The sequence below is a fragment of the Brachyhypopomus gauderio genome, chromosome 12 (assembly GCF_052324685.1).
Source record: "Brachyhypopomus gauderio isolate BG-103 chromosome 12, BGAUD_0.2, whole genome shotgun sequence".
Taxonomy (NCBI): domain Eukaryota; kingdom Metazoa; phylum Chordata; class Actinopteri; order Gymnotiformes; family Hypopomidae; genus Brachyhypopomus; species Brachyhypopomus gauderio.
In genome coordinates, this window is record NC_135222.1 from 6,650,776 (window position 1) to 6,665,634 (window position 14,859).

The 14,859-nt window shown below is 39.8% G+C and overlaps 2 protein-coding genes and 1 long non-coding RNA gene across 11 annotated transcripts in view; 1 reads left to right on the forward strand and 2 right to left on the reverse strand.

Moving 5' to 3' along the window:
- Nucleotides 1–1,844, reverse strand: part of mast3b (microtubule associated serine/threonine kinase 3b) — a 19,151-nt gene extending 17,307 nt beyond the window's left edge. For 3 of the 6 annotated variants that reach the window (XM_077024727.1, XM_077024723.1, XM_077024720.1), the window contains exon 1: nt 1,411–1,844. In XM_077024727.1, coding sequence (XP_076880842.1) covers nt 1,411–1,454 — 44 coding nt within the window. In that variant the 5' untranslated portion in view covers nt 1,455–1,844. The other 3 variants (XM_077024721.1, XM_077024719.1, XM_077024726.1) reach the window with 2 other exon arrangements.
- Nucleotides 1,796–14,188, forward strand: il12rb1 (interleukin 12 receptor subunit beta 1). Of its 4 annotated transcripts, none has more exons than XM_077024729.1 (15): nt 5,769–6,613; nt 7,053–7,699; nt 9,098–9,224; nt 10,013–10,182; nt 10,354–10,487; nt 10,587–10,623; nt 11,152–11,274; nt 11,417–11,490; nt 11,588–11,798; nt 11,998–12,126; nt 12,225–12,596; nt 12,796–12,939; nt 13,252–13,336; nt 13,450–13,525; nt 13,841–14,188. In XM_077024729.1, exons 2-15 carry the CDS (start codon nt 7,636–7,638, stop codon nt 14,186–14,188), a joined length of 2,094 nt encoding a protein of 697 aa, XP_076880844.1. In that variant the 5' UTR covers nt 5,769–6,613; nt 7,053–7,635. The 4 variants fall into 4 exon arrangements, with proteins under 4 accessions (XP_076880845.1, XP_076880844.1, XP_076880843.1 ...); XM_077024731.1 differs by having other exon boundaries at nt 5,772–7,699; nt 12,225–12,323; nt 12,447–12,596; XM_077024730.1 differs by lacking the exons at nt 5,769–6,613; nt 7,053–7,699 and adding an exon at nt 1,796–2,081.
- Nucleotides 10,485–14,859, reverse strand: part of LOC143528828 (uncharacterized) — a 27,308-nt gene continuing 22,933 nt past the window's right edge. Inside the window, exons 5-6 of the long non-coding RNA XR_013134530.1 lie at nt 13,823–14,619; nt 10,485–11,438 (exon numbers count right to left, since the gene is read on the reverse strand). This is a non-coding gene — a long non-coding RNA (uncharacterized LOC143528828). The remainder of the gene's footprint in view (nt 11,439–13,822; nt 14,620–14,859) is intronic.

The following is a 14,859-nucleotide window of genomic DNA, read 5'->3' on the forward strand; positions in this document are numbered from 1 at the left end:
GTGGTGGGGGAAGCTGTATTTACATAGTGCTCAGAGTGGGAGGACAGTACAGGAATACTGCAGTGATCCTCTTCTAAAGCAGGCTGAAACAGGGCATGAGAACCAAGCATCATGCAGTTCTCATGAGTGTAAGAAGGGACGGCATGTCAGAACAGACTGGCTTTGTCATTATAATGCCAAGTCCGGTGTAATGTTTATTAATGTCTATACACTGTTTTGTGGGTAATAAAGGAAATCGTGCAGTGTCAGATATTGCAATGATGCTGCATACAGTCCTGGCAGCCACTGATGCAGGAGGTGACCACGCCTCAGAGGTGCTGCTTTCTGCACGTGAAGGCATGGAAGCAGAAGCTAGCATGCACGTGCAGCGTCGCTAGGAGTTGCCTCATGCCTTCATGTACAACAAGCTGTGAATATGATGTTGCTAATATACATTACAACAATACAACCTACAATTCGGTGCTCCTGTTAAGTTTACTGCAGCAAAACCCACACACACAGACACGCGCTCGCGCGCGCACACGCACACACACACATACACACACACACGCACACACGCACACACACACACACACACACACACACACACACACACACACACACACACACACACACTCCAGTGTTCAGTTTGATATGATCAGAAATGCAATGTGGCCACAGAGGCCACGCAAACACTGTCACGATAAATTGCTGTATTTTACATAACAAGCAAATAGTGTCAAGAGTCATTACACTCAGTAAGTGTTCAAAATACATGTTTTACATATTTACATATTTAACAGTCCACGGTTTCTGCAAGCATAAAAGACGTGAAGCTCGCGTGTTTTAGCAACACCCAGGACGTTTTTCTCTTTGCCTACTAATTACTCAGTTAAAAGGGATAAAATGACTAAATCAGAAATCTTCTTGTCTGTCATAATTGGTAATTATGCTCAAATCAGTGTCCTACCGCGCAGCCAATTACAGCGAATTGTTTGCTTTGCACAAAATAAAAGATACGCAAGCGGATGCGCCCAAAGACGCGGAAACCCTCCGCATCTCATACTTCATATACCGCACAAATGAAGGCGGGTTCATATTTCCTGTAGCTACATCTAACTCCAGTGGGCTGCTGCTATAAGTTGCATGCATAACTGTTTTCAGCTTTCGTTTATTGCTGCTGTATATACATTTTAGTCTAACCTACTTAGTTTGCTCAAATTAAATCAATAAACCAATCTCTCTCTTTCCATCGCGCGCTCTATCTCTCTCTTACACACGCGTATTAAAAATGCGAAGGTATAAAATATTAAATCTCTAATGTTGCTTCTGCTTTGTAGTTTACTCACCAGTACGGAGGGATTTCCCCTCGTCTTCCAGCCGCTACTCCTAAATTATTCATTAATGATGAAGACTAAAAAGCGAACTTACTCCAAAGTAAGGGAGGGGATTTTCAGCCGGTCTCTTCTCTTCATCCCTCGGAAGAACGGTGAAGAACCAAAGTAAAGCTTTCTCACACCTCAAAGAGGGACGCGAGAAGTGCAATAAAAAATTGCCCACTGTTCACACATCGTCGTGTAACAACATCCCCTGATCAGTCCGACGTCTGGTTCTTATCTCCATTAGAAAAATACAAACGTCGTTTTATGTAGGGTAGAGCTGTCACGTTGATCTACCGCATACACAAATAGAGATGCAAGCGGTTCGGAAGCGCGTTGTTCTGATTGAATGGTGCGGTCTTCTCTCCAGTGAAACCAGTGGTTGAGGTACGTGAGGGAACTGGGAGGGGACGCGGTTATGAGGAATGAAGGGAGGCAGTTCAAGAAAATATTAGCAAACAAGACACCCTCAAGACAAGACACCAGCAGGACAAGACAAAAAACTGAGGGTGTACCTGCAATAATTTTTTAACTTGACCTGTAGATGTCAGCATCAGTCAGCGCAAGCGCTGGTTTGTTTCTTCACGTTTTGGTGTATATCTAATGATGGCAGGGTCAGGGACTAAAGGAATTGAGGGTCACATGGACTGTCCCCAGGTCAGTTTAATCCTAGTCCAGACCTGTCCTTCACAGACGTGCCGTTCACGGAGATTGACATGACTGGTAAGGCCACATTAAGGAATTATTGTGATTCTTGCTAACACAGGAGTTGCACTGCAACTCTTCAGAATGCGGTAGAATCTATAATCCCATTTAATGTTTCAAAGGAAGTCTGAAAATGTAAGTTTAATTTTTTTAAATTTAGGAAATCTAAGATTTCAAAGCAAAAGGTAGACAAAGTTTACTTTCTCAGTACATATGTGAACTGTTATTTAATTCATTCTCCACTAAGCAAAAACCCCCAAAACAAATTAGAACTAAAATAAGAGAGAGAGAGAGAGAGAGAGAGAGAGAGAGAGTGAGAGAGAGAGAAAGAGAGAGAAGAGAGAAATGTAGTCTCTTAGTTACCATGGTGATGAGGATTACCTATACCATGACTATCTGTGTTTCTGTGTTGATTATGGTCTTCAGAGAGAAGCAAGCATGTGATGTTCACAACCACCCTATTTGTAGAGCCATGTCCAAAACAAAAACACAACACCCACCCCATATGTATATATTATGTATATATAAACATGAATGTCAAGATTGAATAATTATTACTTTGGCTGTTTTTAGGCAAATAGGTAATAGGCTAGTCATCGGGCCAAAATAAATATAATATTATGGTTTTAAAAGCAAATATTAAAAAGGTCACTAAATAGGATCTCTGTACGCCATGTACATTGATCACAATTGTCATATGCTCTTAGAGTATTTAACTTGAAGTGAATTTAGGGCTGGATTAATAAATTTTATGTGTGTGTGTGTGTGTGTGTGTGTGTGTGTGTGTGTGTGTGTTTGTGTGTGTGTGCTTCTGTGTAATCTGTCTCTTGTCTTGTCAGTGTCATGTGTTGCACATGCGTATTGTTAGCGTGTGTGTACTTAAGCATGTGTGTCACCCTTTGTATTTGTGTCTGGCTCCTGTGTTTGATGTTCAGTATTCACTGTCTTTTGTTAAATAAAAACCACCTTTTCCTCCACACCGAATATGACAGAAATACAGAAACCACATGTCACAGCCTGTCTCAGAGTCAGCCATAGACTCGGGGTAAAGTTCTGGAGGTCCTTCCCCAAGCACCATGAGCAGACCCACACACATAAGAGGTGTGAGGGTCATCTGCTCATTGACATGAGTGATGAGCTTCTGCGGAAGGAGGGTGAGGGGGGGACTGGTTACCATCATCACCTCCACCTGCTGCTCCAGCCTGGATGTTCACCCGTCCCATAAAAACAAGAAATAGTGGTGGAGACCAGAGACTGCTCCCCCAGTGTTGTATGTTGGTTTGGGTTACGAACGAGGATGAACTATTTCATGGTCTAGAGAAAGACTGGTATCTCAAGTCTTATCCTCTAGAGTCTAGACTCCACCTGAGAGGAGGACCAGGGTTACATGTGGGATTCAGAAACCCGTGCCTCCAGTCTAGGGGGATTCCTCGAAGTCATGAATTTAGTTTTTTGGATTGAGTCAATGAAAAAAAGTTTGTGTGATTGATTAATTCAATTTTATTACATTGAGCCAATGCTTAATTTTTTTCAGTGTTGACTCTGGGGTGGAGCAGCGTGCGTTGCTCCTTGGAGACTCTGGCTGGCTAATTTGTTTAACCTGTTTCTCGTCTCGTTAGTGTCATGTGTATTATTAGCATCTGTGTACTTGTGTGTGTGACACTCATATTTTGTTGCTATCTTGTTCTCGTGCTCAATGTTCATTGTTTGCTGTTCTGTAAAATAAAAACTGCCATTAAAAAAAGAAGCTAGCCTGTGCCAGTAGGAAGCCAGTAGGAAGCTTTAAAATAGCACATTTTAAAACGACTTTTACTACTAGGAAAAGAAAAAAAAAAACTCTAGGACATTTCACATATATTTGAAACGAGATTAGTGCATTAAAACCACTTCTGTGATCAGTAGTAGCGTTTGCTTAGACTAGCACAAAAAAATAATTTATTGTTTGTGCTTTGTTGCTCAGATAAAAATAAACTAAATACAATATATATAACCTTTATATTATAAAATACAATAAACTGAATAGAACTAACTAGAAACTAAATGGCTAAACTAAATGAAAAACAACAATTAGTTGTGAGCTGAAGCATGCCCCCTCCTGTGGTGCGCCAATAATGGCCTTATTTACAGAACAAAAGTGCCTGCTCGCAGCTGATAATAGGGTGTTAGCTAAAATCCTTCAGTTCTCTCGACCCTTCTCTGGGTTCCGATGGTAGAAGTGTTGCAAGACCCTTCTCTGGGACTTCTAGTGTTAACACTTCCATTAGTCGCCACAGTGGGAAGCTGTCGACTAATTGGAAGAAGAAAAACAGCAGCGAAGATGCAGGCAGAAGGTAAAGAATGCGGCTCTTCAAAACTCTTTGCTAAAGTATGGATGAAATAAAGATGGATCCAGTTCTACAGTCAACTGCACAATATGCAAAGTCACGCTAAAGTTAAATAAAAATACATGTGCGATGCATAATCATCTTGAAATATGTCGTGCTGACCGCCAACTACCATGGTAGCAAGCCACAACATGTTGGAAAAGGGCAGACTGGTATCACTCAGTATCCCAAGCGTCCACTCACAGACGAAAGACGACGACAAATCACGAATTAGCTTGTTAACTTTATTGTAAACGAATCCATGCCCCCCCCCCCACTTTTTTTTGATCCCCTGCAGCTTTTACAGTTAAAAAAGAATGAAGCGCTAGGACCATGCAGAAAACGACCGCTCCGAGTCCCCCCCCCCGTCGACGATAGACACACACCAGCACACCCCCCCCCCGTCATCGATTGGAACGCACACCTCGCACCCCAGTTCTCAAGCCATTTGTGTCCCCCCCACCTATGAAATCAAAATTACGTCCATGATTCAAAGACATAACTAACTTTTTTGAACCAAGATACGCAATCCCGGCTGCGCTGTGGAACCCCATCACCATGCAGTACAGCTCTCTAAAAGAGAGAACACAGCTTATTACAGTCACCACTAACGTCTCCTGTGCAGCTGTATTACTTTGCAAATGTATTTATTTTATTTATTAAGAAATTTTGAAAATGGAAGTGCATTTAGACCCTGTTCAGCTGTTGTTTAAAATAATATTTGACGCATTTGTTTGTGTTAAGTAAATAAGTAAATAAATAAATAAATTAGTAAATTAATTTATCGATCGCCCGAGTTTTTTTGTTTTATTTAATTATGCAAATTACATCTAGTCGACTATAAAAAACTAGTAGATACTAAATACTAAAAAATACTAGTAGACTAGTAAAAAATATATATATATTTAAAAATATAGTAAAAATTACCCCTAATCAGTAGAAAAAAATATAATTATGAATATTGGTTTGGAAACAGTATATGCAAGTTTTAAAATGTATTTCATTCAACTTTAACGTCAAACCATGAAATTAGTCAAAACATTTTTTGATCTCACCCGTTTGAGGTTGACAAAGATGTGGAGGGATTTTTACACAAAGAAAGTGCTTTACCTTATTACCGGTTCCAGGAAGTATGTTGACCCATTTAAATATGCTTGCATGTAACAATTTTAGATGCTGTTCAAAGCAGGAACGAAACACAAGTGGTGAGGAATAAAGAAATAACTAAAGGATTTTTACTGTTGTAAACTGAATGTCAGAGGAAGCTTGCAAAAGTCTCTTAGTGCTTTGTATTGACTGGCAAATTAACGCTTGTGGGGTAGAATTAGGGGATGAGTACATGGGGAGTTGAGAGCAGAGTTGTGCGTAAAAGTAAAAATGCTGCCAAAATGTAATAATTTTTTGTAAGTTTAAGATTTTTGAAGGGTATTTTGTGTGCCATGAATTCCAGAAGAGAGCACATTACATTTCCACCACAGACATGTGGTTACAACTGGTTAGAATAATGTTCCATATCATTGCACCCACAACCGCAGAGGAAGTGAGATATAAGTAAACCCACACCGTGGCCAGTCAGTTTCAAGATAGCAGGACGATCCTATCGAAGCATATTTCTAGATTATTAATGATAAAACTCTGACTCTAGACTACAATAACAAAATATATATATATCAAAAAATCAGATCAAAACAAAATAAATCACAAACCAAGGCACCGCAAACATTTCACCTCATTATTTGTCACATTTTAGTTAATTTAAAATAATTTTAAAATGTGTGTTGAAATTCATTTGACATCTACCAGTAAGGTAATTGTTTTCTAAACTGTACTAAACACCTGTAAATATTACAGGAAAATTCACATATAAATATGATAAGTGCTAAATGCTAAATAAAAAGGAATTATTTCTTATTCTAACAATAATTAAAGGTATGATGATTATACATTGCCTATTCACTTTGGAAATTTTTCAAAAAACCTTTCATGTACCAGCTTCTGCAACACACACAGAAGAGGTAACTTCAGAAAGAGGCGTGCCCTTTACAAGTTACTGATTTCAAAGAAATGGAAAATTCTGTGCAACAGAAAGTGAAGGTTGAAAGCACTAGAAGAGACGAGTCAGACTACAACATTGTACATCACCATACAGGCACCAAGCACACACTGTGTCATGTATCGCTGAGTGGGGTGAGTTGCTGAGACATGTGTTTATGCTAGGACGTGCTTTATGGACACAATTTCTAAAACAATAGGGTACTTACTGTCACTTACTGTACTTAAAGCTCTCTTGTGACTGTGTGGACTGGACTGATCTTCTATAGCTTCTTTTGGACATTAGTGGGATGTGAGAGTCAGTACCATATACCATGTGAATTAAAATTGGCCTCCTGTATTTTGTTTTAGGTTTCTAGGCCTTTTGTCTGTAAACACAATGGGGTGACCATTTACGTAGTACAGTAAATGTCATGGAAGAACAGGGTTAGAGAATGCAGAAACATTATAGGGCTAGACAAACCCAATAGTTTCAGTTCAGAATTGGCCTAAAATAGACTATATCTTTATGGCATTCCATTCATAGATATGCTGGTGATGTTGGTAATATGCCTTTTGTTGTGTTGTGTTACAGGTTTTCTTTCTTTTAATGGACCATGGCATCCACAATATGAGGATATAATGAGGATAATAATCCCATGAAAAAGTGCTTTTTAACTCATGAGTTTTCTCTAATACTCAGGGACAGAGAATATTGCTAGTATGGTAGGAGGATCTTCAAAATGGAAGAGGATTTGGAATTAAATGAGGATGTGAAAACAAGTTTCAGGTGTCAAATCCTAATTACTTTAAAGCCTTCTAATACAAAAATACATACAAAAGTTCATAAAGGAGTTGATTTAAATGGGCTTTTGAAGTCCAATAACAAGACCTTAAGCACCTCGAGCCGCCCAAGCCGTATTTCTTAAAACAACCTGTCGGTTGCTAAACATTTACAGCCATGTCACATAAAGGTGTCATTACTCTTGAAGTAGCGAGAAAGTCCCCTCCTCAGTATGTTGTGTGGTCTGTGGTCATGCACGTTCGTACTTGAGAAGCTGATTGTACTTGAGAAAAGAACAAAAACAGTCAGACGCGACCCGTTTAGTTTCAGTCTGAGAGGGAGAAGGAACAGCTAGTGCTGATGTTGGAGCTGCCTGTCGTTGGAGCCCGTTTGGATGATGGAGGGGATGGTGGTTCTTGGACTCCTGGTGTTCGTTTTGGCAGTTTCCATTGCTGAAGGTTCGTTTGTCTCCTAATGTTTTGTAAAATCTGGCAGAAGTATTACATTACCACATTGTAGAAGACTGAAGTTTCTGATCCACTATACCTAATCAGTAATGAAACAGAAATAAAGCTCTGAGTCCTTGTTATGATATTTTGCCATTTAGTTTTCAACTTTTGGAAAATATAGACAATATTGAGCATGTTTAACCAAAGCGTGTGTGACTTTGTATCACATTGTTCTGTACTACTTAATTCTAACATGATTGAACTAATCATATAAATCCAAAACAAAGGATTTAGACACTTCGCTTATCATGGGTGTAAGTCTGTAGAGGTTTTATTTCCTTTTTTAAAATAATTCTGATAAACATTTAATTTACAAATCTCCTACATTTACATTTACAACATTCAGCAGACACTCTTATCCAGATCAGCTTGCAGAATTGCTTTGTGTTAGTGCAGAAAAGAGCTGAGGTGTGTTTGTCATCTCTCATGGGACAGTGGTTCAAGATTAGCTGTGCTTGAGTCAAGAAGGGTGTGAAATACGATGTAGTGTAAGACCTGTGCTTCAGACAGGTGGGGGCTGGTCTATTTTTGTCTTTGAAGGCAAGCTGTACGGTTTTATATCTTAATTTAGGCAACCACAGGAAACCCATAAAAAATGGAGATGTGCAAGAGATGTCGAGTGATGTGCAAATATGTGGCTAAATTGAACATGAGCTGTGCAGCTCTGTTCTGGATCAGCTGCAAGGGCCCTGTGGTGAAACCTGCCAAGAATGAGTTGCAGTGGTCCAGCCTTAAGATGACGGGCGAGTCAAAAAGTACCTCCACAAGTGTGGTTTCCTTGCTACAAGATGTCCGAATCCTCCTGATGGTGTACAGGGGGTCTGGGTCATGCCCACGTCCTGAGTGGAGAGTGACAGCACGTTGTCCAGGACAGCACTCAGGTTTGCATGTGTTTAAAAAGCATAGATGGAGATGACAAGGTCACGGCAGGACTGGCGATCAGAAGGGACATTGTGGTGGTTGTGTGTTGCTAGGGCTCAGCTTTCGGTCATGAGCTACTATCCATAATTAGATGTCAGCTAAGCATGTCAGGATCCGGGCTGAGATGTTAGTGTCTGAGGGAGAAAAGGTGAGGATGAACTGCGTGTCATTGTCCTTTCACATCCACCCTCCTCCATGTCCAAAGCCTCTGTCTCCAAAGGTCTGCACACTTAGTGGTTAGTCTACCGCGCTCTGTACGGTGTGCACACGCAATGGAATTGACGAGTAAGATAGCACTGTTGTCCTGTAGAGACGTTTAATGATTGCTTACAGTTGGACTGTGTCTTTATTAAATAGTTATGGCTATTAGTTATTACTGATATTAGTTATTATTGTAGGAGCATTTCTGAATTTCCTCCATTATAGATACAACATGCAGTGTTTCCTTGAGTCCACTGTGTTACAAGACAAGTACTCAACCTCAGGAGGATTTCTTTTGTGAATGGAAGGATGATGACACTTCTCAAATTGCTACTTATACCCTTTTCATACGGTAAGTAAATTATTTTCTAAGCTGTCTCTGTCTATGACAGTGTAACGACTCGGTGAGGCAGGCTGGACACAAGTGCAGGAGATCTTATATTTACAATGATTTATTAACATAGATGCAAGAATGACTACAATTAAGAAGACATCAAACACAGACAAACCAAACAAGACTACTGAAAACAACCATGTGATACTATACAGTTACAGATACCTCAATGAACAAGGACATCTTAAATATACAGCAACATGCAAGACAAACTTACAAATCAACAGGCAACAGGACAAACATCAAGCAAGAACAAGATGAAACAGAACCACTGATAGGGAACTTGCACAAGAAGGCACAAGCGATATAACTAGTAACACTGGAATACTGTATGTACATAGAAGACACAAACAGGGCTAAGTGGAGGGCTACGTGCAGTGACCAGCAACATGACTGGTGAAACACAGGGTTTAAATATACAGGCAAAATGAGGATCTAACGAGACACAGGTGAAACCAATACACAGGGTGGGGACGCAAGATACAGGGGCATGAAGGTAGACACAAAAGTAAATTCAAAACACATATAAGGAAACCAGGAAATTAGTCAACACAAGAGTCGTGATGTAGGGACAACAGTGATGAAGCAGGGGTGACCGTGACAGACTGTACTGACACCAGCACACGGAAATGTGCTGTTATTTCTTACCTTGGGTATTTGAGGTCTTTAGTAATATAACTCTGGTGAAATGTGTGCTTTAAATGGTAAAGGGCTTATTGTCATGGCTCGTTCTTGTTCTTTGTTAGACCACCAACATCCATTGACAATGAAAAATTTGAAGCTGGAAATTTGTTGCACAAACACCTGCCTCTAGAATCTCTAATTTCTCTAAGTCCTGTGAAGATATGGGTGCAGAGGCAGGCAGACACCGAGATTTGCACTTCACCCAAAATCTTTGTGACCCTTATTAACTCAGGTAGGGTTCTGCCCTTGCTCTAGAATGCACGTTGAATGAAATGCTTTTATACTTATATACTAACATATTTACATACTTATATACAAAAGCAGCTGGTGTTGCAGAATATTTCTGAAGTTGAAAATATGGTAGGTCATTATTTCACTTGCATTTTTGCCACTCTATTCACAGTCAAATACAATGCAATTCATATAAAGACTATTACAAGGTCGGCAGGAACTGTTACAGTAAGCTGGCCCAGAGCAGACAGTAAAGGAGCTGATCATGAGATCAGATGGAAGAAGATTAATGCCTCATGGCAAAATGTAAGTCTAATCCTTTGACACGAGACTTTGAATCCAGTTTATTGTGGCCCTCTAAGGAGAGAAAAGATTTGCTAATATATTGTATTATAAAAACTGCAGGAAACATTTGTGACAGAGGACAGCGTAAAGGAAGAAGGTTTGGTTCTCTACTCGTTATTTTGATTAAAATGTAAAAGTTGCCAAACCAGATTTTGATCTATATAGAAGTGGTCAGCGTCCTCTTATCAGTACTAGAAAGAGAAAATACAAATTGAAATGTACTACAGGTCACACAGATCTGTTGAGCTGATGAGAAATGCTATAGAGCAGAATTATTTGGTTAGACTTTATCTTGGTCTCTACAGATTACCAATATTGGTGACTCTCAACAGGGTTAAGTTTAGAATCAGGTTTAAGCTTTTGGGTTGAAGTTAAGGTTAGAGCTGGGGTTAGAATTAATTACATTTCACTTAGATTTGCTATTCAGGTTAATTTAAGTTTTGATAAACTAATCACAGACAAAGCAACTACAGGGGCCCCTGAAATGAAATGATACGACATTTTAAAGTGTTAGACATGGAATTAACTTATTTTAATTAACCTAACCTAGATGAATACCTGATCCAATTAAGGAATTAATTATCTTCATAAGTTTAAATATCTTCATGTTTATCACTCACTACAGAAAAATTGGATTCATACACACTACATGTAGAGACTCATTCAGTGTACAAAGTGGAACTCAGACGTCGAGCAAAGCACAGTATCCTGTGGAGTGAATGGAGCCCAGCTAAATACGTTCCCCTCGGTGAGTGTGGGGTCATCTAGTGGGCAATACAGCCAGCTTGACTTCAATCTGGTTGTCAGCCCACAAAAGCTGAGTCATAAGAGTGTGAAGAGTGCTTACTGCTGGTTACTGCTGATCAGGGACCCAATGTGTCTTTTTGCAGAAATTCAGCAGCCTGTTGTGCACTGGACAGAAGACAAGCATGAAGGTCAAAGAAGAATCAAACTCAGCTGGAATGTAGGTGCAAAACAAGCACATGAAGTTAAAACTAAACATTCAGGAGATTTAAAGGAGTGCTGATATGGAATTTTTTTTAATGTATTTATTTTGGCAGGTGCCACCTCCAGAAAGCTCCTATGGAGGTGTCTCTTACAACCTGACTCTAGAGCAACCTTGTAAAAAGAAAACTACAAAAACCACTACAAACACCTCTTATGAGATATTCATAACTTTCTCTGAAGCCAGGGTGTCTGTCATTGCAATAAACAATGTTGGGAACTCACCTTCTCAAGAGTACATCATTCCCCCTGTTGAACATTTAAAATGTAAGTTCACTTTTGGAAATGTGTGCATGTATTTTTGCATATAAGTGTGCATTTGTGACTGAAAAGACAGAAGGGCTGAAATCTTGATTTTTTAAATTATCTCTCCTCTCTCCGTGTCTCCTATATCCATATGTTTGTATGTCTCCTCTCTGTATGTCTGTATGTCTCTTCTCTCCGTATGTCTGTATGTCTCTTAAAGACTGTCACAACACTTTGGAATCACAAACAAAACCACACTGCTTGGAGTGGTATGAGCTTATAGACGGCGAAACTCGTCCACCAAATGTCAATTTCTCAACTTCTTCTACGCTTGAATACATTAAAAAAGGTGAGGAATATGTTGCAGCAACAAAGCATGCAAAAAGTCCTGTTATATTTGCATATTTTTGTATTTATTTGACCTTTACCTTTTAACTTTGATATTAGATATGAAGAAATTTGTGCGCTATTATTACTTTGTTCACACTGGCCGTAACAAGCATCGACGCACAGTTCACATGTGCCCCATTTATTCCGCCGAAGGTGGTAAGTTTCATACAAAACTTTCACTACTGCACCTGTGGTATCTGCAAAGTGAAAGAAATCAGCACAATTGCAAGGATTTTGTGTGTGTGTGTGTGTGTGTGTGTGTGTGTGCGTGCGTGTCAGCACCGGTTGCACGTCCACCAAATGTCACAGTTTTAAATGAAACGCATAACTCAGCTGTTGTGAGCTGGAGGTCCATCCCTGTCCAGGACCAGCGTGGGTTCCTGCAGGACTATGTGATATGGGTCTCAAAGGAAGGCCACGAGGAACCAGGTGAGATATTTGTATGTGAATGTTGCAGCTTTATCATGAGCTTTTCAGTTAGTTGGATTTAACCTTGGTGATGTTTGCTTTCTAACTCAATTATAGCAATAACTGTGTTATTTGAAAGTTACAACTATGATAATAATCAAAATAATTTTTTTTTTTTTTTACTTTCTGAATTTTTAACGCTGCTTTTTCTTTCTTTCAGCTTTCCACGAAGTGCCAGCGAATCAAACTAGTTTCATTCTGAGGAACCTTGACGCAGGGTCATATTACACCGTCCACATCGCTGGACGAACACATACGGGGGCAGGGCCTAATTGTACTGCTAATTTCTTCACGACCCACTATGGTACATGTCTTATTACTACGGTTGCCACCTGTCGCGGTTTTCTCGGGCTGTTCCGGGTTTTCCTTCTTTTTAATATTCGGTCCCGGCAAAAAAAAATCATTTAATGTCCCGGTTTTCACTAGGTTAGTTCAAACGACTATTTAGACTGTTTCTGCACAGTTTAAATCTGTCTTTTTGTCCATTTTACACCCCCCGGTAACAATTTTACGTTCGCCCCCCCACTGACTATGATCACTGTTCTGCTGTGTCTTCATGTCTGTACAATTCTGTAAAAGGCAGAACTAATAATGAGTATCCTCTCTCTTTAATCAGGGTTAGCGAAGAGGGACACGGCCATCTTAATTGTTTGTGCGGTCGTGCTTTTGATTTCAGTAGCAATCTCTGCTGTAATAACAAGGTAAGGAACATGCCAGCTTCTTAGGGGTCACTCACTTTACATGTCAGGATGTTGGGATAATTCCCATGCTGCCTCTGGTGTAAATGTGTTTTAATGTTAGATCTTCTTCACAGGCTGAAGAATAAACTTTTACCAGTTATCCCGAGCCCTGTGATCAGCCCCACACCTTCCTATCACCCAAATAACCAGGTTAAAAGTACTGATTTTTGGATGTGTGTGTGTGTGTGTGTGTGTGTGTGTGTGTGTGTGCATGTGTGTGTGTGTGTGTGTGTATACGGTTGTGAACCTTTCGTTTCATGTTCTATATTTCAAGGAATGACAAGCATAAAACGTATTTCACTATTTGGTCAATAAATTAATTAATTAATGAATAAAATGTATTCAACAATTCAACAGGTGGTGTGCATGTGAGTGTGCATATGCATGCAGATGTGTGTATGTGTGTGTGCAAGTGTGTGTATGTGTGTGGGAGTACAGGATGCTCACAGTTGATCTCTCTTGCAGGACACCAGCGTGGTGAGTGAGGAGGTTCATCAAGTGATTCTGTTGGATCAGAAACACAGTCACGGACCCAACCGTGAACAAAGCACACTACTGCAAGACTGTGACCTCCAAGCATGCAAAGAGGAGGATGAAGAGATTGAAGAACATTTTACTGATTTACACCCCGCTGGCAAATCCGGTGTTTTTCCAAACCTTATTTCTAAAGGGGAGACACTGAGACTATCGATGTCCATGTTGACGATAGAGAAACACCAGAGGGAAACGAACGATGAGGTCGGCATGCTCTCTTACAGAAATGGCCTTTTCTTTGAAAACAGAGGTTTGGAGAATGAGACTACATCACTGTAGTTATCCTGAGAATTTACTTGACGGTTTCAACAAGTAAACAGTCACGTCAGGCATGCGTGAATGGTTCTAGGATGTGGTGAAATCAGAATTGCTGTGTTCACAAAAGATTACAGCTTTTCTCAGCTGCTAAAATGCATTGACATAGCCACCAGTGCATGCTAGCAAATCCAATACTGAGCAAAAGAGCAAACTGTAAGCAAAAATGGTCAAAAGTCACCATATTGTTTTTCTGTGTTACTGAGTGCACGGAAATGACCAAGTTCTGAGAAGCCGCTTGAAAACTTCTCAGCAAACTGGCGGAGGTGTTGGTGTTTACTCACCCTGTGACCTCATTGTGGTCACATTTACATAGGTTAGTTCTTTTCTTTTGACGAGTAAAACTGCTCAGCTTCATGAATGTTCCCTTAATTGAAGGTTTTGTTTTAAAATAACTGGAGAAAAAAAGAAAAATAATAATCATGGAACATTGTAATCTATTAATGACAGGTACAATCACATTGCTGTGGCTTGCATTTAACTGTGTAGATTACTATGCTGAAATGTGTTTATTGGACAATATCTCACCACAGATCAGAAACAGCTCCATTTATAGTATGAAGATAAACATCAATGGAAATGAATGAAGTATATCATCAATGGACTGTGGTGTTGTGGTTTATCTGTGTAGTTTT

What these genes read in the sequence shown, in the direction of transcription:
- il12rb1 (XM_077024728.1), top strand. Translation starts at nt 7,636, where the DNA reads ATGATGGAGGGGATGGTGGTTCTTGGACTCCTGGTGTTCGTTTTGGCA. An exon ending in GGCAGTTTCCATTGCTGAAG is followed by an intron (nt 7,700 to 9,097) that starts GTTCGTTTGTCT and finishes CCTCCATTATAG; the next exon opens with ATACAACATGCAGTGTTTCC. An exon ending in GGAAGGCCACGAGGAACCAG is followed by an intron (nt 12,597 to 12,795) that starts GTGAGATATTTG and finishes TCTTTCTTTCAG; the next exon opens with CTTTCCACGAAGTGCCAGCG.